We start from the raw sequence: 25,028 nt of genomic DNA on the forward strand, positions 1-25,028 counted from the left end.
TCTTACTTGTAATTGCAAGACTTTTTGTTTTGCTGGCCTAATTCATTTTGGGCAAAAGTACAGATTTCTAGTACATTTTGTCTTGTAATGCTAATTTCTTGTTTATACAAGAAAGGTCTCTGTTCAGAAAGCCAATAATTTTAAATATACAAGTTAGCCTGCTGAGATGGTTTTGAAAATAAGATCTCTAGTGATTGATTTAAACAATGCTCATGGAAAATGAATTGTTCGTGTAGATATTTGTATCTGTATTCTCTAAAATTTCATCATTTTGTATTCTGCCTGGAACTTTTGAGACACAATAATGAATATAAACAGCTATTCCATAGCTCACTCTGTCTGTATGTATACTGAAAGAAATAGAATTTCTTTTCTTCAATCAGAAACATAAAAATGTGTCTGTTTTCAGGCATGTAATTGAACATTAAACTGTAAGTTTCCAATATATCGCTGCACATAAAGTACTGTATCTCCAGTTTAGGAATAGGGTTCTTAGTGTAATAGTCAAGTCCCTTTGTCATGCCCTTCGAGACTTTTAATTATGGACTGATATGCAGCCTTTTTTGCTCGATCAAAAGAAAAAAAAAAGAATGAGGAAGGAAAAATAACAAGACTAAAAGATACCTTGGACCATCTGGATGGTTGAAACTTTAGCTGAATCAGTGAAAAACCTCATGAGGTTCAACAAGGCCAAGTGCAAGGTCCTGCACCTGGGTCGGGGCAACCCCCGGTATCAGTACAGGCTGGGGGTTGAAGGGATTGAGAGCAGCCCTGGGGAGAAGGACTTAGGGGTATTGGTGGATGAAAAGCTGGACATGAGCCAACAAGGTGCACTCACAGCCCAGAAGGCCAACCGTATCCCAGGCTGCATCAAAAGAAGCATGGCCAGCAGGTCGAGGGAGGTGATTCTGCCCCTCTACTCTGCTCTGGTGAGACCCCACCTGGAGTACTGCGTCCAGCTCTGGAGCCCTCAGTACAGGAAAGACATGGACCTGTTGTAGCAGGTCCAGAGGAGGGCCACGAAAACGATCCGAGGGCTGGAACACCTCTCCTATGAAGAAAGGCTGAGAGAGTTGGGGTTTTTCAGCCTGGAGAAGAGAAGGCTGCAGGGAGACCTTAATGCAGCTTTTCAATGTATAAAGGGGGCTTAAAAGAACAATGGAGAGAGACTTTTTACGAAGGTCTACAGTGACAGGACAAGGGGCAGTGTTTTTAAACTGAAAGAGGTTAGATTTAGACTGCACATAAGGAAGAAATTTTTTACTATGAGGGTGGCGAGACACTGGGACAGGTTGCCCAGAGAAGTTGTGGCTACGCCATCATTGGAAGTCTTCAAGGTGGGTTGGATGGGGATTTGAACAACCTGATCTAGTGAAAGATGTCCCTGCCCACGGCAGGGGGGTTGGACTTGGTGATCTTTAAAGGTCCCTTCCAATCCAAACCATGCCTTGGTTCTATGAAAAAATTAATAGCAGAGAGAAATACAGTCTCTTCTGCAAAGAGAGAATTGTTAATATACAGACAGGGAAGAGCCTTATCTAACATTAACATAAAGCTTTTTTTATGTAGTGTACCGGTGATTTGCTATCCTTAATAAATATTATTTAAGCCAGTCATATATTTGAACTATGGATCCATTCATGTCCTGTTCCTTAAGATTGGAAAATTTTCCTTTGCAGTGTCTGTGAAGGGCATTCTTTAGCTTTTTCCTCTCTCTTTATGTGCACATAGCATATAAAAGTGGATTGCATGGGTCACCATTTCAGAATAGATCCTCTGCCACTGCAAATGTTTTTCAAGTGCATAGAATTTTGCTTCTTTCTTTGCCATATTGATGACTTTGTCCATTGCCTCTTTATATTTGCACAGTACCACTGTAGTGAATTACATCATGTTACTAGCATTCATGATGCATTTCTTGCTTGGATGATGGCCCAAAATTGCTCTGCTTCTCTGACAAGGTATAAGCAGAAAATTAAGCTCCGGAACTATCTTCCTGAGAGGCTATGGAGGCCTTTTTCAATTTTCTGTGCAGTAGAAAAGTTCTCTTCAGGTGATCCTTCATTACTGAGGACAAAGTTCACAATGGGAAGAAAAAGGTAGCTGCCCCTACATTGCAATTGAAACACGCTGAAGCGTTTGGGGATCCTGAGGCTGCTTTAGTTAGCCTGTCTGTCTGGATTGACCTTAGGTATTGGAGTCTTTGGGCTCTGCTTTTAAGAGGCAACCACTACTAACCACATCAGTTGATGTAGCCTTCTTCCTGGCCCAAAATATCTACTGTGTCTCAGAAGTTTTCGGTAGCGCATTAGTTCTCCTCACGTAACAGGTGGGAATTTGAGCTTGCCTATCCTGATCATAAGTAATCTTTCCAGGAGCTAGTATGGAGGTTGGTAGGATCCCCAGCCTCATTAATATTTTGCACATCCAGTTCCTTTCTCAATTTTGCTGGCTTTTTACTGACTCTTGGGGAACTGGACCAAGCTCTTCGGAAGTCCCTGGCTTCACATTACCCAATGGCCAGAAAAGCTTACCAGAAACACCACATACTTGGAGATAATGTGGTAACTGTATGTCTATGCAACAGCCTGTTTTCTGATTGACAGTTGCATCAGAGGAACCTGAAATTAGAGTTTGTAGGTGCAGGGAGATTAAGATGATAGATAATCTCCTGAAAAGACCTTGATTATTTTTTTTTTAATTACGTCATGTCTTCTATTGCTTTACGGGCTGCCGTTGACATGGTAGATAAAATTCTGCTGTTGTACTGCCTTTTCTCTCCACCTTGCTTTCATGCTTTCTAAGGAGATGTAATACTATGTAAAAAATTTGTCCTATGTTGACATTTCCCTTTTCTGTTACTATGAATCCCATATTGATCTAATTGACATAGTTTACCCTCTTTCACATAGTTTGTTCAGTCTCTCAGGAGCTCTCTCCTCTAATGGAAACTTCATTCAGCTTCATGTTCTTCCTTAAAGATAACCTGTCACCTGGTCAGGCCATTTAGGGCTTAAAAACAATGAAAAAATAGTCTCCATTTAAGTTCTTTTCAGATCCATCCTGCTCAGAATACATGAATACCTTTCAGGCCTGTCTGCAGAAAATTGAATCACGGGTAAGTCATAGATAGTCAAAGATACGACTCTGCTTTATATACTGTCATTTGAGCAGAGAGAAGAGAGGAGCAAGAGTGCACTCTTAACACTTTCTGAAGTGGAAACTTTCTAGTTGTAACTGACAGGGCACAAGCTTACCTACAGTTAAATTGAAAATGTCAACAGCATGTCTCTGAAAACGTCTGCGTGCCAAGAACTCTGGTTCTTGGCAAATGTTTTTCTTTATTATATAATTAGCTGCTCTCAGGGTAAAAAAAAAAAAATCAAGGGTAGATTTAAGGTTTTTGTATAGGCTAAATTAGATGTGCTTTGCAAGCAGTTTGCTTCCAGTGAATATTCCTGTATCATTTCTCACAGGACTGCTTACTGGGGCATATACAGACATGTCTGCACTAAGATTCATAAGCTGCCAAATAAAATGTTTTGTTTTGTAGAAGTTTAATTGAAATGCTCCCATGGAATATCTATAACTTGATGAATCTGAACAATGAAGTCTTTATTGTGAACACAGTCATCACTGTTTTGGTGAATTTTGTCTTTAGTAAATCGCATGACAAATGGTGCTGGCTGGAGAGGATGGAAGGTAATGGCAGTTCTGTGAACTAAGTTGTTGGCACAGTTTAAAAGCCACTTGCATTCCAGCCATTCCTAATACATGATTAGATCGATTTTCTGTTAACCTGCAAAAATACAGAATATAACCTTAGAATTAAAAGAATTACCAAATGGAGCAATGAGAAAAAGATTAAGTACCTGCAATAACCACTACTGCAAAGTACTCCTGCAGGGTTAGATCTTGCCACCTAGCACTAGGAGCCTTGGCCGAGACATCTGCCTCTCGCCTCATTGTGTCTTCTTAACAGCACAGAGTTGTTGTGCTGCAGATCTGCGTCAAGCAAACCAGCCTTTCAGTGTTAGCATCGCAAATCTTGATGACTGGGAATGGAATGAAGGATGTCAGAAATCTTTCAAATCTCATTATGGAAAAGATGTTGCTTCAAAGATTGTTTTATCTTGGCAACTGACAGATTGACACAAGCTGTTTGGATTGTTGCAGTTGGCTGGGGGCTTGTTTATTTGAGGTTGTCTTCTGTTATAAGCAGAGGGTTTTGTAGTTGGTGTGCCTCTTTTCTTCTCAGTTTAAAGGAAGATGTTTGTGTAGGTAATTCTGACCCACCAAAGGAAGTAGAAGCTGGTATACTAGAAGGTGATACACTAGCACATCTTCACTTCCCCAGCGTGTTGCTGTTTTTCTCTTTCTAGGCATCAGTTTCCATCCTAGTAGTATTTTTGCTGTTCATTGTTTCTGCACTTTTTCTTTGCATTCTTTTCTGATATATTTCTCTATTTCTAGTTTTATGGAGTTTTCTCTTTGTTTTAAAAATTGACAGAGTTTCTGATCTTGTTTCGCACACTAAACACTGATAAAACAGGAAAAGTTTGGTTATTATGCATTCTAGCCAGTTTGAACTATGTGTCACTGAAATTCTCCTTTGGTCTGTTGATTACTGGATGAATTATTGGCTGTACATTTTGAATAGTTTTTGATAATTGAATTATTTTAAATTTTTCTTAATTTGCTGGGCATAAGAAGAACGGTAGTCGTCAGCTGCATTTCAATGGAAGGAGATAGGCTTTCTGCAGTAAGCACTGTACAATGTCTGTGCTAGATTTTTAAAAATCTGCTAATTCTGAATTGCAATGTTTTTTGCTTTATCACTGATTGAGGATGAAAACCAATCTTGTTATCCGTGTTTGCCCTGAGTCATTAGCTCTGCCTTTAGGAGTAGAGGATTTATTGAAGCAAGGGGTGGTATGTTCCATACCTTCCATCCTCCAGCACCTGCATAGCAAGTGATATGCCCAACTCTCTGTAAAAACTTGTAAGTAGAAATTGAGCTTAATATAATTTCAGTGATTCATTCACAGGGTGGAGCACAAGTTGATTGTTATGCAGGGATATAAATGCAATGCAGTGCTGTATTGTCATACTAAATTTATACAAATGTTTGATTATGTGCAACAGTAGCATCTGAGTTGCTCCCATTTGAAGCACATTATAAAATTGTTCATGAGCACTTGGTTGTGATAGAAAGAGAAAATCTATATGGAAGAAGTCAGTGAAAGTAATGTGTGCCCTCGAGCATTATTATAAAATTATTAAAAGAATATCCAGAGGTTTTTGTATGTTACATGTAGCTATACTTGAGCATTTATTGTGGTTTTGCATGTGGGTTTGCATTAACGGTAAATTCTAGCTGAGACAGAACCTGCTCCAAGTGCAAAATAAAATATGACTATGTTCATTTGTGTAATATCTGTGCTAGAATTTACAGTAATGTTAATTCTGAACCTTTCCCATTTGCTGAAGGTATGAGCATTGTTCTGCTGTACCTGCCTGCCACCAGCAACTCTTCGAACGTCTTTTATGTTGCTAACTCACAAAACGTGCCTATGAGCATTGTTCAACAGATATTTTGAGAGAAGTAGCCTGCCTTACATCTTCATGGGAACCCAGTCCTCTCCCTGTTTCGGAACCGTTACCTTTGTACTTAAAGTGGATATGTAGTTTTTCTTTCAGCATCATTTACAGAGAAAGTTTTTTATACTTTTGGTATATTAACGATGTATTCCATTTAATACCTAGCATTTTTGTAGGCTAATTTTAATATATATAGGCCATCCTTTTATCCTTGTGGTACATTTTCTAAAATAGAAATACTGAAGAGTTGAAGATTTGTAATTTGGTATTGTAATGATAACGCTCCAGTGACCAGACTCTGTTAATGGTCAGACTGTAATGTTGCTTCAATCAAGTGCAGACATACAGTCCACAGCACTAGGTGATGCTTCCAGTCTACAGAAGTGTTATGCAGTGTACATGCACTGGTAACCTTTGTGCTCCAATTTAGTTATGACATTTAGTAAGTTCCAGTTGATCACGTTATACTATTTTTCTCTCCTCTTGTCTTCCCCAAAAACGTTTTAGGTAGAAGAGCTGATGATGGCCATGGAGAAGGTTAAGCAGGAGCTGGAGTCAATGAAAGCAAAATTGTCCTCTACACAACAGTCTTTGGCTGAGAAGGAAACCCATTTGACCAACCTACGAGCTGAAAGAAGGAAACATTTGGAGGAAGTCCTGGAGATGAAGTAAGTGTTTCTTTCCATTATTTGTAGGCATGTTTTATTGATATCTCTGAGTTCCCCTCTGATCCCTGGTGTTCTAAAGACAACCACTGTATGAATATGTCTCTATAGATAGCAGCTATCTATGTAATCACTTGAGCCTTCCGAAGTGACTTCTTGACCAGGGATTACCTACATTACTTTCACACTTTCTTTAGAGCTCAAAAATATTTCTTCCTTCTAATCATTTGCAGTAGACTACTATTATCTGTACAGTAGCATCTTCAAAGGTCCTAAACAATTATTGGGATTCAATTATTTTGCGTGTCTTATGAATGTGTCATCTTGCTCTGGGTAGCCTATAATCTACTTTAAGGTAAGATGCAAGTCAGTGTGGCAAATGACAAAAAGGAAAGAGGGAAGAGATAAATATAACGTCAGGTAGCTGTAATGCTAAAATCAGACTGCAGATGTCTGGTCTGCTAAAGTATTTTTCAGATTCATGCGGATGATTCATTAGCACTGGAACGGAGTTTGAAATTCTCTATCAGTCAGACTTCTCTTGTCATCCTTCCATAAGGAGGCCTGAATAAAACCAAGCTTTGAGGAGGTGGGGAGAAGTGAGGAATTAGACTTCTAAGGCTTAAATACTTCCTAATTTCTGACCGTGCATTATAGATAAATAGTTATCCTTAGTTTAGGGAGACATGAATCCATTTAGTGCAATGATGGATAGTGCTGCCAGCAGTTCATTAGAAACACTTTCAGTTGTTTAGCCAGCCCTGAAGAGAAGGAACATTTTTATTGGCAGGACCAGCAGTGGTTCCTCCACTGTGGTTTTGTGAGCCATTATTTATTTATTTAACTTTTCTACTCTAGCCTCTTTCCTTTTCTTTTTTTTTTTTTTTTAATGAAAGGATAGAAAAACAGCTGTTACAAAATGGAAAGAGAGGTGGCTTAGATCTTGAAACTTTAACTTAGGAGTGCTGTATAAAGTGGGCCAAGCCTCCCCAGCTTCATATTCAGCTACAAAAGTCTGATCTGGACCTGGCATAAGGACGTTGGAAGACTGCAGTACTTAAACGCCGCACTTTTTATTTTTAATAAAAAATTTTATTGAGCTATAAATTTGACTGCCTTGAGGGTTGGTGTATTGGGGGATGGGAAGAATAGCTCTTAAGGTGATGTGGGAATCCAAAGCAACTGGAGATATATCCCATATGCAATCACTTGGCAGTACTTTCTTCTGCCAAACTGCTCTGCCAAACCTTCTCATTAAAATATACACGTAGTGTACAGTATATCCTGAAATGTATTTGGAACTGCGTAGCTCTAGAGCCTTTAATATAACTACTCCCTTCTTTTAAATGATGACCTCTCTTAGCTGAGTAAATTATTGTTGGAAAGTTGTTGTACTGAAATATAGTATTAGGAACTGCATAAACTGGTAGATCCATTGTACCTCAGAAGGAAGAAGAACACTGGAGAGAATGGTAATGCTGTCAGCACATGGAGAGAAAGATGGAAAAAACATTACGTTTGTATAGTTAACTAGCTGAGCATGTTTTAGTCATAGCTGGTCTGTCTTAAAGTTCTATAAAGCTGCCAAAGCTGCTCCAAACTTCAAAAACTCACCCTCACCATGAGGCTCTGTTGCAAAGAAGTCTCTACTGAGGACTCCCAGTCAATTAAATATCTTGTATTTATAAACAGAAACTCCAGTATATTCTTTGTTGCCCTACTTTCCCAGCCTATGCCTTTTATGAAAAGCACTCTTCTCATCTGTCTTCTAGTTTTGCAAAAAGTTTCTAATGTTGTTAAAATGTTTCCTACTATTTCAACTCAAAAATAACAGTAATTGAATGAGTGGTTAATTTTGTGAAGTGGTTAGCTGGGTTTGTATCCTTAACAGAAAACAATAGCTGTTGTACAGATACTGTTTCAAGATACAGTAAAGCACAATATTGTTTCCCAAGTTTTAGGGCATACTTCACTGGGAAAAAATTGGGGTGCTCAAAAGCAGCACTGATTAAATTTAAGATTTGGTAGAGGTGTAAGTTTAACAGCCTGGGCCCTGCAGTCAGCTAATGGGGCAGGGGAGCATAGAAGAAAAATAGCTTAGGAAATGCTGCTTTAGGAGATTCTAGATATGGACTGAAAGAAAGTGTTAAAGCAACAAGAGGACTCCAGAAAGTTACCTCTGGGTTTTAATAGGAAGTTGTTAGATATTATGTTAATGAAAATATATAGTTAAAATACTGTTTCTTAGAGTAGAACTTGTGTTTACTACTGACTCTGTAACCGTGAGAAGATCATTTCACACTCCTTAGGGAATACTGTGGCACTAGAATAGCACAAGTGTGAATTATTCCAAGGAAGAAATTTCAGTCCTTAAAGAAATGCTATGTATTTTGAAGCCCTCTTCCTTTAAGTCTAATACTTTCATTTAAAAAAAAAAACCAAACTTTTTTGTAAATAATTATGAGAGAGGTAGATAATGGTCTCTCTATTTATATCACCAAACATGATCTACTGTAAAAAATACTAGTGAACTGCTAGGATTTTTGTTTTGTTATGTTTTCTTTAAGAAGTTCTAATGTTTCCATCATTCACAGCAAATCTTTTAAATTAGGCAGGAATAAAGTGCTGTCTACAGAGAAATCTCTGTTCTTTGTCCCATAAAAACCTGCTTAGGCTGAGCTGAGTTATAAACTGTTGAAATTCACCAGTTTTCCTTTCCCTTTTTTTCTCCTGGTGTTGTCAGCAAATTTTGGCAGTGTGTGAAAATAACCGAGCACAAACAGTCTAATCTGGGGCCGAGCTCATGCAATTGCCAAAACTGTAGCAGCGGACGCTGCACTTACAGGGAAGGGGAACAGACACTGTGTCTGCATGTAGAAAAAAGATTTTCTTTATTTTGGGGTTTTTTGACTAGGCAGGCCTTTTGTTATGGTCAGAAGGACCAGCAGATTCTTCCTAGTCATCTGCTTCAGAGTTGAAAAGTCCCAGTTGGAGCATTTCTCAATCTGTTCTTTCAGACCTGGAAAAGTGTCCAACAGCCCTTTCCTGAATTATGCCTCCTCTTGCTAATTGCAATTGCTGCGAGCCCTATAATTCAAAGGGTGCAGACTTACATAATGTAGTTGGCGCTTCAGAGTTGAATCCTTCATCCTGCTGGCACGTAACAGAAAGATTATTACTTGTCCAAGAATAATTTACTATCCTCTTTTTTCTTTAAAAACAATCAAGGATATTACAGACGAATGAATTGTTATAATAGAACATCATTTATGTTTCAAAATCAAGCTGTCAAAAAATGTCTTTTGATTTCTTATGTGACTTTACATGAGTGGTCTTTTGGACATTTATCACAGTAGTCTCTAATTACATGGATACATCCCACAGGTAGTGTTTCGTTTGATAAAGAGTATAGGTGGTGATCAGAGATGAACCAGGCCCGTGTAGCTTAATGAAGCTGTTTATTGTATTCCTTCCGTATTTCATCTTGGAGTTGGAAGGCCTGCTGAGAGCTACATGAGGGCTACTATTAAAAATAAGATGCCAACCTAGGCAGTGCTATGCAGGAAGACTGTTCATCCTTATCTCTGCTCCAGTTTTCCTGCATGGTATGCAAGTCACTTAAAAATATTTGGTAGATGGTTGATAAGTCCACGTGTTCATTTTCTGGCTATCAGATAAGAAAAAGACAAACACACGCACGCAAACACTCACAACTGAAAATGAAGTCAGTGGAAGCTGAGGTTTACCTTCTGAAAACTTCATCGTCTCAGCAATAAAGCAGTATTGTCTGGAGGTATGAGTATGAGGTTGAAACTGAAAGTAGTCCAAAAGAAACTGATTAATTGGCACATAGTTTATTTGCCAGAAAAGTAATTTCAGTTGATCCAAAATGAGGTGTGAAGTAATTTCAAACGCAGCAAACAGTTTAACCAAACAAAAATATTTCAGGTTATCTGCACCCATGGTGAACAGAACCAGCCAAAAAAAAAAAAAGTGTCAATGTCCATCCAGTGATAACTTGTTAGTTCATGTGAAATTGTCTTCTTGGAAATTAAAGAGATTTTCTTTTTGTCATTAGAGAAATTATGGTTTATGCCTATGGTTTAACAACAGTTCTCCAGAGGAGAAGTGATTCCTAGTTGCAGAATTACGTGTATGTTCTATGTGTATAACCAGTTGTCTCCGTAGTTCGAAGTCACTTCGCATTTGTTGTCAGTGCTACAAAACGGTAGTATGTTAACCTTGCATCTGCAAGGTGTGGCTTTCTAGGCCCAGTGCAAACTCTTCATCATATTGAACTGGACTGTAAGGTCTATGGGCCGCTTGGTATATCAGGCCACCATGTGATTGCCGCAATGGTACCAAAGCACCTCCTATAATTTGTGTGAAATTAAAGAAGCTAAAATCCCACAGGGGGCACTCCATGTCCGTCGGATTTACTGTCTGGGGCAAAGCTGAACAAGTGCATCTGTGTCAGTCCCTTTTTTTCCTTCTATAAGCTTAGATTTTTTTTCTTTAAAGTGTCTTTTTCAGGGCACACAGTGAAAACGAAAGCAACAACATCCTATTAACATTGTTTTGTTCTTTTTAATTTTCAAGCATAAAATATATAATTATATATGTCTATTTTAATCATATATGGTCACCCAGTTAGATTTTGACATTTAAGTTGTAAAAAGTTCAGTTGCAGTAGTCTGAAATGTGAAAAATTATCCATTTCTAATTACTGGACAATACAGACATTGCGATTAAATAATTGAAAATAAACTGACCTTGGAACTGCTGTTAATCTCCAAGTGAATCACACGGAATCCAATAGGAAAGCTGAAATACAGCGTGTAGATATATTGTGTGTCTTTTAAGACTACAGTTTATTGAAAGGCCAGAAAATGTCTTTTTTTTTTTTTTTTTAACTCCACAGTTCTCCTCACTGTAATGAAATGTCAGGCTTTTCATAAATGTAATTGTAGAGCTTGGTTACCTTCAAATTTAGTGGCTTCTGCTATTATTTTTTTATTCAGGTGAAAGCTTGAGAGAAACCATGATCTCTTTTGCACTTTTTTTCTCTTGGCAATTAAGGAATGAAGCCTGTGATCCTTTCTGTCCTCCTGCATTGTCACTGAGCCTTTGAGCACTGAGATGCTCAGTGTCGTGGCAGCATTAGAGCCAGCCTGCCGCTTCCTTTTCAGTGCGGCTGACACTAGGTGTCCTGAATCATGGAAATAAGCAGAAAAGCTTAACCTCTTTATGGGCAGCAGTACAAAACTGGTCAGGCAAATGATTCATGTAGGTGAGAGAGCCATTGGACTCGAATCTCAAAGTTTCACAGAAAGAATAAACTGCAAAGCAAAGAAGCAGGACCTTTAGTGAAGCCTGTGTAAATAAGGTGCCCCATACGAGCACACACAGAATTAGATTGTTGTGGTTTACGCTGTTCCTTTAAGTGTTGGGAAGTTATGTTTATCTTTTGTAACTGGTTTGTTTTTACTCTTCACCTTCCTTGAAAAACTTTTTCTTCTGTGGCTTTTTCAGATACTAAAATCTTGGCATGATGTGTCACAGTCTCTTTCTGTCTTGTGATAAAACCTCCGTATCTCATTTTATCTTGAATTCTATGGTCCCCGAGAACAGTCTTGTAGAGAGAAAGTACTGTACTATCTTAATGAGCCATGACAGGCCTGGAAGCAAGACCAACTGCTGAAAAGTACACCAGGTGGTGTTAAAGGGGTTTGTTCCACTCGGTAATTGCTAAGACTATTAATGTTGTAAGGAGGAGTTGGGAAAAGGAGGTCCAGTCATTAACTTCCTGAGAATTTAGCTACAGTGGGCTCTTGTTTCCATGCCTTTCCATGGGAGATATTTTTTTCCTTCTGGATATGTTTTCCGGGGACTGCGTTTAGTGTAAGTGATCCCTTCGGTAATTCTTGGAACATAGTTTTCTAGATGGTGAAAGGAAATTAGACCTCTTTCAAGTGAGAATGTGAAAAACATAGCGTACAGCCTCAGTGTTAAGAATGCACAGGTTTTGTTATGTTTTTCTTTTCTATTCATAGATTACAGCATTCTTACAGAAATTGCCATGAAAGATCTCATCAGTAGAGATCTTGGCATACACACACAGAGTACTAAAATGTATAATTTTTTTAGGCTTACACAGTCCTAGCACTAGTGGTGAATACCCTTCTTGTCTTTTCTCAGTTTGCTAGTTCATTATTGCAAACACCCTTGGAGAGCAGGTGCAGCACAAGATAATTTCTTGGAAGTCATTAGTGCCCCGTGTTCTTTACTGCCCAAGGGGCTTTGGGAAAAGTTTGGTTTTACCATAACCTGCATGCAGATCATCTTATCTAAAAGAATAACAAGAATTATGTTTTTTTCTAGAACTGATTACTCAGCTAACCCAGTGTTAAACTGGTAGAGGAATGGAGAAAGTGATAGTTTTATTTTGACTAACAAATAAAACAGATTGCTTGTAAGATAGCTCTAAGGGCACCAATGTATTGCCTTCTGCTAACTAATTCTGTATTCCTTTTCCAGTACAAAACACTGTTTTTCTATATTCTAGCATGCTCTTTGTGTAATTAAATACATTCAGAAGTTCTGTCAGAAGTAAAGGTTTATCTGTTCAAGAGAATCTGTGTAATTTTCCCTTGGGTATATGAATCCTCCACACCACTTATTTCTAGAACAACACTGACAAAAATAGATTTCCAGGTCTTCAGCATGCCTTTTTAATTGTTTCTATGTACTTATATACACAACAAACATAAATATGACTGTGATTTTTGTTTTAAAATATGCAGCAGTGTTTTGGCTCAGGATTGGTGGCAACAGTACATTTCCTATGCTAGCTGTTTCAGCTGCATCAGTGATTCCTGTCGCCATCCCTAATCCAGCTATAAGATTCTGGGGCTTCCAGGGGTGTTACTGAGCTAAACCAAATCAGGCACTTTTTACTTTCTGTTAAAGTCAAAAGAACTGTGAGTTCCTTAGGGTGCTTTTTCCTCTTTTATAAACGTGCACTGTAAATAGTGATGCATATAAATCAACTCTGTGAGCACTACATATTTCATTAAATACAGTCAAGTTGTGGGTTAATAGAAGTTCCAAGTGAAAATATTATGGTATCTCATTGCATATATTGTAGATTTAATGTAGTGTGAACAATAGTAGCTTTGAGCCATTGTAAATCCCATCCGGACATCATCAACATAGTTCAAAATACAAGGAGGGAAATCTCAAAGGTTAGATGTGCTCATATGGCCACTGTGCATATGCAAGTCATTCTTTTATTGTTTTTAAAATAACAGTGTAGCTTTGCAGGGTGTAGGTAGGGCAACGTCTAACTTCAGACTATTTTCTGGAGTTCAACAGAAATTCCTTTTTTGAAAGTCAGGTCGGTTTGCTTTAATTACAGAAATAACCTCTGAAGAAAGTAATTGCTTCCCTACAATCCTGGAGGACAACAAGTGGGAGTTGTGTGAGAAAAACTGGAGAAGTGAGTCAAGTTGTAGGCAGTCCCTACAACCTTTGTCTTTATACTGTATGGGAATATTCAGTATATCTTTTTGTTTTCCTCCCTTCCCAAACAATACTTTTAGGCAAAATAAAAAACACCATCTGCAAGTCTATGGAATTACTGAGAAAACTCCTTAGTGAGAGGATTTGGGAGTTGTTGGTTTGTCTGGTGGTATCTTGTGTGCAGCGCAAGTGACTACATGTAACAGGAGTTAAAAACATGAAAATTGACCAGACACTTAATTTAGAAATCCTAAAAGATGACACTAAGCACCCTAAAAGTGTCTTTCTTTAAGGTGTAATCCTGTCATTGCTATCGAGTCACTTCTCCCCTGTCCAGTATCTAGTGTTATAGTTTATGCAGATTACAGGATAAAGAGAACTCTCTTTCCTGGTACTAGGAGCTACTATGTAAAGGATTGTAGGGAAGACTGAAAAATTATTTGACACAATGCCGTATTTGGTGTTCCTTAAATCCCCTTTTATAACCCTTCCTCAAGCACTAAATAGATATGGCTGTAGCTTTCTGTAAACCTATAGTTCTTTTTCAGTCTGCTAGCATTTTACAGCTTTAAAATTCATGTCAAGAAACCATTGAAAACTAAAGGATCACACTAGTTTATTTCCACTATGTACTAGGAATCGAGCTTTGCATATGAGGTTAAACTAAATGGTGTAACTGGTATTTGCTATACAATCTAAGAATCAACTAGTTTGATCATTTAGTTTAATTTCATGAATAAAGATTTAAGGCCACCAGTACCGTTGTGAAAAGATGGTTACTGCAAGTAGCTTTGAGCAGCCAAGGATTTAATCAGCCTACCTTCAGTTCTTAGGAAGTTATTGGAGTAAATGATAAAAAATATTATTTGTAAATGCTTAAAAAATAGTAAAGTGTTAAGTAACAGATAACCTAAATTTGTTGAGACTAAATCATGACAAATCAACCAGGTGTCCCCATATGCTAAGTCGTAGTTTTAGTAATACAGTAGATGTGATATGTTTTGATCTCAGGGGGATTTCTGTCGTTGTCTCACAGAACTGTCTCATCAGCAAAGTAGGGATTATATTTCTGATTAAACTACTATAAAGTGAATAAGCAGGTAGATGGAAAATAATTAATAGTTCATTGTCAGAATGGAAACCTGTATTACATGGTTTCCTTAGAGGTCTCTCCCAAGTCTGCTACTGTTCAAAATATCCATTAACGAAGTGGCTGACAAGCCAAAGGGTATGTATTGCCAAAATGCCACGGTGAGTGTTGAGGCATTTTGGAGAACAAGATGAGAATTCAAAATTATCTCAATAAAGTGAAGAGGTTCTAGGGAGGCTGTAGAATACTGTTCCTTGGAGGTTTCTACAGACAAATTACACCAACATATCACAAATAGCTCATAGTTGAACATGCTTTGGGGGTAGTTTAGGTGAAATTGAGGATAGTGAGGGTGTTATCTTGCAGTTTTTGTGATTATTCAGCACAGATCATATGCGTCCCTTAATGAATGTCTGTAAGAATCAAAAATATATCTTGTAAAAATATATATAATATGCATGAGCTTGTTCTACATGTTATGTGGGCTCAGTTCTCTCTGTTAGTACTGACTTTGGCTTGCAGATTCAATTTCTAAAGAGAAATTTTGCTCTGGTAGGTAATCCATTTTGAGTATTCTTCAAGCAAATGAAACCTTTTTTTTTTTTAATTGAAAGAAGTAAACATCATTCAATTTGTTGATTCAAGGTGGCTGCAAAATTCTTGCTGCCTTTCAAGCCCTCAGTAGGCAGGAAATCTGAAAGGGTTAGGTCTGGTTAGGTTATAAATAATGCCAAGGATATCTTCTGATATTTGGAGAAAGCCTTCATGACCTCAGCTGGCCACATTTTCTTCAAAAATATTAATAATGCAACTATTAATAATAGTACTTTGCAATTTAGTTCTTTTCATTGAAGGATCCTACATGTCCAAGTCTTCCTTTTTATAAAAATGGAGAAATACTATCGCTGTTCCTCAAAGGAGTAAGCTGAAAACAAAAACATGAAGTGACTCATTCAGTCGTGGCCACAGAACTTCAGTGATGTCAGGAATTAAAATCTGAAGATAGTAGGCTTGTAGGTTTTTAAATACCTTAACATTTGAGACACAAATGTTTAATAGGAAATGTTGTGTATATAAGATACATACTTCTTCATTTATTTCTCTCTTCTAGCATGTTCTCATACAGATCCTTTCTACATCCTCATTTTTTCTTTATTATATGTCTATACATAAAATTGACTATGCTTATCTTACCACTTTAGTGCTGTAATTGGAGAGAAGCAATCTGTTCTCTTCTGCTAAGTTGATCTTCGGATTTGCCTTGCTTGCTAGATTCCCAGTGTTAGTGAGGGCTTTGGTTTGGAGTTTGAAAAACTAGATTAATTTAGCCAGGAGATGTTAATTTAAAACAAAAACAAATACATTTTTGCCTTGCCTTGAAAAATATGAAGCTGGCTTTGGACTACAATTTCATAGATTTTGTGACAAATGAGGCATGAAACAAATTGGCAAATCCACAATGTTCAAAGTACAGTGGTACAGTGTGCTCTCTACTTCCCAGCCCTAAAGATCTCAGGAAAGGTCGCAAATTAAACAAAGTCAAAATTAATCAACTCTACAATCAAAATACAATCATTAAGGCTGTCTTTTACTACAAAGAAGCAGTTGTGAGAGAGGCACTGGAGCAAGTTCTTTTGTGCAGTCAGGGAAAATCAACAGCAAGGTGTCAAACAGAAAAATGAAACCCTGCAGGTGAAGCTGTCTTTGGAGCCAAAAGAAACCAGCGCTTATGCAGAAATGCAAGTAAACTGTTGGAGAATGGAGAAGGTATTTGGTGCTGAGCTGCAGAGGGTGTCAACATAGCATTTGGCCCAAACAGAAGCAGCTTGTGGACTAGAGTCATGCACTGTAGTCATGCACAGCCCCTTCAAGCAACCTCTTACCAAGGCTTCATTCCAGTGGTCTCAACTGCTGTAGCTTTTGCCTCCTTTACAACATGGAGCATGGGTGTAGCGCTTCCTCTGCGTGGGAAGTTGAAAACTACAGTCAGGGATGCCTATAGACACCGTAACTGACAACACCTTTCTTTATACATTTCGTGCCCTCATGTTGGGGAGCCATTTTGATGCGTATGGATACGTCTCCATTCTCTCAAGTACATTATTTATACAAATGCTGAATTTCTTGCTCCATTTTATGGACAAATATGCTCTCAATGCAACTTAAATACAACTAAGTGTAAGAAATTCTTCTTTTGTTACCTGTTTCTGAAACAGAACTTGTAGACCTTTAATGAAAATAGTTTTAGAGGGACAGAAATTACACTGGGCAACTATCTGGTTTTCATCTCAGTGATATGAATAACATAAAAGCTTTATTCCCATACACGGGAGATGCATTATCTTTTAATAGATCTCTGTTCTGGGTTCATTTTCTGTTTAACTAGCTGATAAAATAGCAATGTGGAATTAATATGTAAATAGTGTAGTAAGTTATGCTTTATTCACAGTGAGTCCTAATAATGAAATACATGCTTTTTTAGTGCACGCCTACCTTAGCCCAATTGCTGTTACACTTTTTCCTGGTGCAGAAACTCATGTGTGTGCAATGTGCATGCATGACTTGTGTTTTGTTTGACCTGCCTAGAATATGGGTCATTTTTATTTTATAAATAAGTATAGTTAATTTTCTGTAGATTCTGATAAGCTCTGTAAGTTTCTTAGCGGATGAGTGATTTAATGGTAATTTAATGTATTTGCAAGGTAGGAATACTTGTTTAAGAACTGTCAGGTTATAGTATGAGGCATGGAATAAAACCCTCAACTCTTCTTTCCGAGTTGCTCTACCCCCTGTGCCCACTGCCAAGTCATTTCTGAAGCCATTGTACATAAATCAGCAGACCATCATCAGGAAATGCCTGCTTGGAAAAGACGGAAAATTTGACTCCTCATGACCAACAGTCACAGATTTTCAGTTAAACTTTCATCGCTATTCTGTACACTAATATGGCTGGTCTGGAACATGCATTGTGAAGGACAAAATCGACCTTTTTCAGTTGCTCTATTCCCAAGGAAATCCTACAAGTCTTAGAAAAAGTCTTTTAAAAATATTAACTGAAGGAACACAAAGGAAAAAAAAGATCACATTCCTCTTTGCAATTCATGCACTGCATTTGCACATTTTTCTAGTTTATGTCCTAATTATGTGTTTTGATTTGAGGTAAGAGTTAGGATAGTCTAGTGGAAGTATTTCATTACCTAACTTCTCAGCTCTTCCAGCTGAACTTGGTGGCAGTCTGCTGGGACTTGGAAATACACACCTACACCTTTAATGAACAAGAGGAGTTTGCTGATCGAAATGGGATACAATAACTTGTCTCCACATGACTTTAAATACTTCTAAGTATAGATTATTTTTTTAATTATGCAGCCTTCTGTAATTTCAATTTGTGCTGTGGCATTTAGTTCTCATTATGATACCTCACATTATATAGCACTTTCCATCTGTGAATATTAGCAGTTACAAATGCCATGTTAATTCTCAAAATACTCCTCTGAAAAAAATAACTATTTATCTTATTTAGGGATAAGGAAAATTCAGCACAGAAAAAAGTAAATGGCATGGAAAATTGCCTGGGCTGCTTGTTAGCAGAGTGACCTCCAGACCACACTCAAGTCATTTAACTGTATCTTGCACTCCGATATAAGATTTCATTTGTTAGGAAATAAGAAATTTTTTTTTGCCATAAATACAGCTTATATTCCATGGCAAATGACTAAAGGACAGTTATTAAAATATTGTTTAAAGGGCAATATTCAAATTAGTTTTCTTGTTCATGATAGAAAATTGTTTTGAATAGGACAGGGACCAAGAGATACACAGCTAGGTTCTTTCCCATCTTCTCTGTTCCTCAAGTCTTCACTTTCTCCTCTTTATATGGTTGGCCTTCAGAACATTGTTCTCTGCTTACCAGTGACCATCTCTGATTTATGTTTGACTCCAAGAAACATTTTTCAAGACTTCCACCATTCTACACACAAGTTATATATTGGATAAGACAGGAGCTCATATCTAGCTCTGAGACACCTCTTGATCGCTTCATTGTTGATTGTAAGGAAACAGCACTGCGTTGTCTGAACCTAGGAGCCTATTGCCATTTCAGGTGCACTAGATTATCCCACTGGACCTCCAAGTGCCTCTCCAGAAAGGCATGGATCTTCCATATATTCTGTGTCACATTGCTGGCTTCTTGTCTCTTGTATCCTAGGTCAGCATGTGGCATTAGATACCATTATTTGGGCAATGGAATCCCAGAGCAGGCACCAAGAACAACTGAATCATCACAATTCCCATCAGCATCGGTTAGAGAGACAAGACCGCAGTCTGGTCAGACAGCTTCTCAACACTGACAGAGGTCATCTTGAAGTGATGCCAAATGTAGTAATCTCCCCAAATTTGACATCATAAGCATGCTGCAAGACCTTATAGTTTCAGTTGAACTTCTGTCATCTCTTTTGTCCCTCTAAAGAGTCATGTTCTCAGTCAAGGTCCTCTGCTTCCTCTTCAGGAATGCAGTGCTTCCCAGGCCCATTGAGGTTAGGAGTCATTGTTCTCATGACATTTCAGATCACATACTTTCTTAAAAGCTTTGGAATGATTAGTTCCAAAACACTTGCAGTCAAGCCACTTTCACACCATAGGTTAGTCATAATCACTGAGGCTGAAAGGGTCTTTTAATGGAGTTATTTCTTTTTCATATTGTGGAAGAATAATTTATTCCTAAAACATTGCTAGTAGCTGACTCTTAACTTTCACCTTCTACTTTGAGGATGCTACAGTGTATTTGATAGCTTGTTCCATGGCTGAACTATGTTATTTTAAAAAAAAAAAAAAATTTGTTCTTATGTAATTTAAGTACATTATTATTTAACAAAGAACAGTAGATTCTCAATGTCATTCTAACATTTCTTTCTGGGTTTGCTAGATAACTTTGCTGTCCTTTATTGTCTTTTCACTGAAAATTCACAGAATTATAACAGGCACATGCAAAAATACTTTCCCACTCTATTTCACAGTTACAATAAACTCATCTATGTTTTTTGTCTTTTTGACCATTACTGTAGTCATACTTAACAAAAAGCTAGCTTTGAATGAGTTTTTCTACAGTTACTAAGCTTTGTAGTTGTCCTTAAAGGTGTTTGGGAGTGAGTGCTGGTTTCATTGGCCAATTGCTGAAACAGTCTTTCTCCTGCTCACACAAGGCTGGCTGTTCCGTTATTCCAGAATCACCTTCTAATCCTGCAAATTTTGGTCAGTGTTAGCTAAGGAGCAAAATTGTGAATTTTAACAAATGATATGTGGAAAGCTAGTTTTGTGAATGAAGATGTGCACTAAATGCATTGCGTTAGTGAACAACTGGGCTGTTATGATATATATTCCTCATTTATAACTTTTCAAGTTGTAAATTATAAAAGTAAATGCAAAAACTTACAGAGATTTAGCTTAAAATTTGAGTGCATGGCTTATAATTGAAAAATAAAAATGCTAAGAGAAGGGCACAATTTTCTTATCAAAGATGCAGGGACAGGATGGTCTTTATACTGTTTAATCAAGAATATTTGTAGAAGTGGTTAAATTAAATTTTTTTTTTTTTTAAACTTTGTTTTCCATATCATGCTTATCAACTTCTCCTGGGTTCAGAAAACTGGTTTCAGGTAGGCCCTTAGGTAAACAGGAGGTACAGTTTACATGATACAGGGCAAGATGCTAACTGACTCTTCAGTTTCTCTTCTTATTATCTTGCTCCTTACAACAGGATTTCATATGCATGTAGAAAAGGTACAAAAGAGAGAAGCTGCGATCACACAAGTAAGACTTCTGAGGTTAAAAAGCAGCCTGATTGAGAAAAGGATGATTAAGCTGTGTTGATGCTCCTAATAATTCATGCCATGTGCTGATCTGTATTCAGAGCCACCAGGTAGAGCTGACCTAGCGTTTCTCTGTGCTGTGCACGTGTGAGCCGTAAGGGTATGGCCTGGTCCATGGCCAAACTTACTTTGGAATTTTTCCCAGGCTTAGACTTTGGTTTTACAAATACACTATCATTTTGTTACTACCCTTTGAATTTGTTCATGTTTGTCTTTTCTTTTTTATAAATAAGATGCTCCAGAATGGCAAGACTGAAATGTAGTCGTTCTAAATGGCGTTCATAAATTTTTCTAGGTGTGCAATTTGACCTTAGCCAAGTCACTTTATAAAGTTTCCGAGCTCTAAAATGAATATACAACTACTTTTTCTCATATATTTTTCTCATAACTCAGTGAAGGTTTTCTTTAAGCCTTTAAGTATGTAAAACTATTTGAGATGCCAGAGCACTATAATACTGTTTCTTTATTCGTTTCTTCTGCGGCAGGTCAAGGAAGGCAAAATCATACAGAGAATCTTAAAAAAAATTCTTTCTCTAAATATTATAATTAGCCATGTTCTTCACACAGTTGTTTAGGCCTTGCTGAAATATATGAATATGAAAATAAACAGAAGAGTTCCTCTTGATGTTATGATTCAGTAAAATCCCCTTTAAGAAGCATTTTAAACTTCACATGCAATTTCTGATGCTACCTTATTGCATGAATGAAGCTGTGCTCTGCAGCGTACAGGGAAAGACTGAAAATACGTTCTCGGGAACATGAGGTGTTGTGTTCCGACTGCACAGCAACCTGAGGTACTGACCCATCTGGTCTTGTTCCCTCCTCCCAGTTCCTCCTTTACACTGTATCTGGCACTCACGAAACTCCACTGAACTAATTCAGCACACTAACCCAGCAAAAATGCGTTCACATTTTTCTGAAGTTAGTTTTCTGCTGGCTTAGTGCACGGAAGTGGCAATCGGTGGTTAGATAAGTCTCAGACAACACAAGGCAAGGTTTGAAACGTATGTCTTGCATCCTGGGAAAGAAAAGACTGTGACAGCAAGCTGTTAGATTGGCTTGAACTGCAACTTCAGTTGCAAAACCAAAAGCCACCTTTGCATGGAGTAAATGCCTTCTGGGCTTCATCAATAGCTTGTGTAACGTGATGGGATCCTTGTGATGAGATCTTAATGTTTAATAATCTTCTCCTGCTTCGTAATCCCTTCCTCTACTGCCTTCTCCTCTTCACCAAAAGGTCTGTCCTACTCTTGACCCGATAGGCCTGCTGCCTTTGGCTAGCTGCCTCCCTTATCAGCAGAATATTGGAGATGAAGTGGTGTTTTCTGTTACGGATCTGAGCTGCAACAGTTCAGTCCCTCCGTCAGTCTGCGTCTGTCAGTCATTCCTTGTTCTGAGTTGAGTGGGTTGATTAGACTGATTAAAGTAGGTGTCTGGATTGAGAGGGTTAAAGAGCATCCATCTGTTCTGGATTTACTGCTGCTTCAGTGGAGGCAGGAAGGCCAGGAATTAGTGAGTGGCTTAGTCCTTTCTCACTGCTGGCAGCTGACAGCAGCACTGATGAGGTGATAATGAACTAAAAAGTCTGCCCTGTTGGCTGGGTGGGAAAGGGACCCAGACAGTGGGCAAGCCTCACCCCCGTTCTTGCCAAAGTTTTTCAAGTTTTAATAGAATCCATCTAAAGCAAAATTAACAGGTATATTTCCTGGATGAATTTCAGTAATGTAACTTTTCACCAGCCGATACGAAAGAAATACATATCGCGTTACTTGCAGCATGGCAGCTCTGTAGGCTTCAGGCACCAGACAGCCCAATCAAATAGGAGCAATGGCAGAAACAGGAATGTTTATCAAATGCAAAATAAAATGTAAGTTCTTTTAAAATAACTTCTGAAGCTCTGCAGAAGATAACTCTTCCATTTTAGTTCTGACTTTTGGTGGCACTTGCTAACATTTCTTGACCCTAACAATTAATCCTTAAAGTATTCAAATCGGGATTTGCGGATACCTCCTGAAGGCGGTGTTAGTCAAGCCACAACCACAACATTGTTTTGTGTTTTCCCTCATTGCTTTAGGTCCTACAAAGCATTATTTTTCTTACTTCTTCTTTAAACCTCTGTCTTTCAACAGAACATGTTCCAGATTCCCTGTAACCTCACAATATTTTACTTTTGACACAAGTCCAGCTGATGCCAAGCATGAGTGTTCATTATGTGTATATGCCAACACAGTATGAATATACTAGCATATCAAGGTGTAAGAGGCACTTTAAGCCAGTCGGATAGTTGAGGAATACAATGTAGGCACTCAGTGGGCTTCTTAAATTAACATATGGTGTTCTTCTCAACTTACTTGTTGCTGACAGACTTAAACGTTCAAGATTTTACAGGCCTTTAATTTGTGAAGAGTCTACAGAGAGTATGAATATGAAATCTCTTAGTAAGAGTTTGTCTTTTTCTTAGAAAACAATGCTAAGAGTTTTGCAAGCTGGGTTAGAAACTGTTTATTCTGTAGTCGAAGTGTTTGGAAGGCAACTTCATTCATAGAGGGTAAACCTCTCTGACCTTTATGCAGAACATGCAGGGGGTTGCGTACAGGGAAGATCATGACCCTAGAGTCTGCGGTGGCTGTTGATTGAAACCTTGTGTTTCAAGAAATAAATGTTTAAGAACACTTCCTTATAAGACCTGGACTGCATACACAGACTTTTTTTATAGCATTTTAACTATTTTGGTAAAAGGTGTTTCTTCCCCTACCCCCCTTCTGGTCCTAACAGAAAGGGCTAACTCAGCACAATCATTAGTACCACCCTTAGACTGAATGCAATTTTGTCATTATAAATATGACTTAAATTGATATAGCTTCTTTTCCTAAGCCCATAGGCCCAAACTATCTCTACGTAAGTATGTCTATATGGCTATAATAATGTCTGCATTCATGGGGTTGCATATGTCAATTGCAGTGATATGTTTTGTAGGTACAAACCAGTCCAGAAAGGAAAAATTAGTAACTTCAACCTTGAGAAAAGACAACAACTCCAGTGGGTGGGATTGGATGTGAGGAATGCTGGGAAACATGTGAAGACCTTATAAAAACTTCATTTGCTTGTTTAATTGTTAGCAGTCAAACAGATTGAAGCAAATATTTTCATACAAGTTATTTGATGTCTCTATATGCCCCTCCATTCACAGGAAGAAATTCAGGAATTTATGAGATTCTTACTTCATCAGCCTTGTTCGCATGGACCTTTGGCAATGTTAGGAAAACATGGGGATGCAAATAGTCCTGCTATACAGTCAAAGCAACTAACCACTTTCAGATTAGATCTGTCCTTTCTTAATTGGTGAGCTATTCTGCTTTGGTAGGTGTGCCAGTGCACATCATATTGTATACAGTCAGGGCTCTAACAACTTTCATCACTACCGAACGAATGCCTCTTTCCACGATGCCTCATTTGTAACATGAATGTTGTGATTCAGAAGAGGAAGGAATTATTTTTAACCTGATATATTTGCAAGAGGTAGCAAGGAGTTAGCATTATGGACTGTTATTTATGACTAGCCAAAACCAGTCCCTTTTATGCACATTATGGTTGTAGTTCATAGTTTTCAAATGAATTAAGATTAATATATCTGTTTTCTCATTCCTTTGTTTTGGAGGGGCAGGGTATTTGTTCAAAAGCTATGCCATTTAGGATAAAATGAGATGTGGTTGATAACTGCCCGCTAACGAATATCAAAAAGTAGTCTGTCCACTTGCAACCCTTTCTCAAGAGTCTCCCTCAAATAAAGCCAGCAGTGGTGTTGAGTAGAGTTGCTGATAATCTTCCAGCTATACTATCTTTAAATGTGCCTTTTCTTCTAATAGAATGGATGGAAGGTTATCAAATGGCATTCTTGAATCTGTCACAGGAAAGGGCGCTTTTTTGTTGTTTTGATCAGATCACAGAATCACAGAATCGTATAAGTTGGAAAAGACCTTTAAGATCATCGAGTCCAACCGTAAACCTAACACGACCAAGACCACCACTACACCATGTCGCTAAGCACCTCATCCAAACGTCTTTTAAATACTTCCAGGGATGGCGACTCAACCACTTCCCTGGGCAGCCTGTTCCAATGCTCAATAACCCTTTCAGTGAAGTAAAATTTCCTAATATCTGGTCTAAACCTCCCCTGGCGCAACTTGAGGCCATTTCCTCTTGTCCTATCACTTGTTACCTGGGAGAAGAGACCGACCCCCACCTCTCTACAACCTCCTTTCAGGTAGTTGTAGAGAGCCATAA

At 38.1% G+C, this 25,028-nt stretch overlaps 1 protein-coding gene across 3 annotated transcripts in view; it reads left to right on the forward strand.

The window, feature by feature from the left end:
• The window catches only part of ERC1 (ELKS/RAB6-interacting/CAST family member 1), a 315,343-nt gene that overhangs the window by 203,310 nt on the left and 87,005 nt on the right, over positions 1-25,028 (forward strand). For all 3 annotated transcript variants that reach the window (XM_075504308.1, XM_075504326.1, XM_075504315.1), the window contains one exon: positions 6,109-6,269. In XM_075504308.1, coding sequence (XP_075360423.1) covers positions 6,109-6,269 — 161 coding nt within the window. The remainder of the gene's footprint in view (positions 1-6,108; positions 6,270-25,028) is intronic.

The sequence above is a fragment of the Mycteria americana genome, chromosome 1 (assembly GCF_035582795.1).
Source record: "Mycteria americana isolate JAX WOST 10 ecotype Jacksonville Zoo and Gardens chromosome 1, USCA_MyAme_1.0, whole genome shotgun sequence".
Taxonomy (NCBI): Eukaryota; Metazoa; Chordata; class Aves; order Ciconiiformes; family Ciconiidae; genus Mycteria; species Mycteria americana.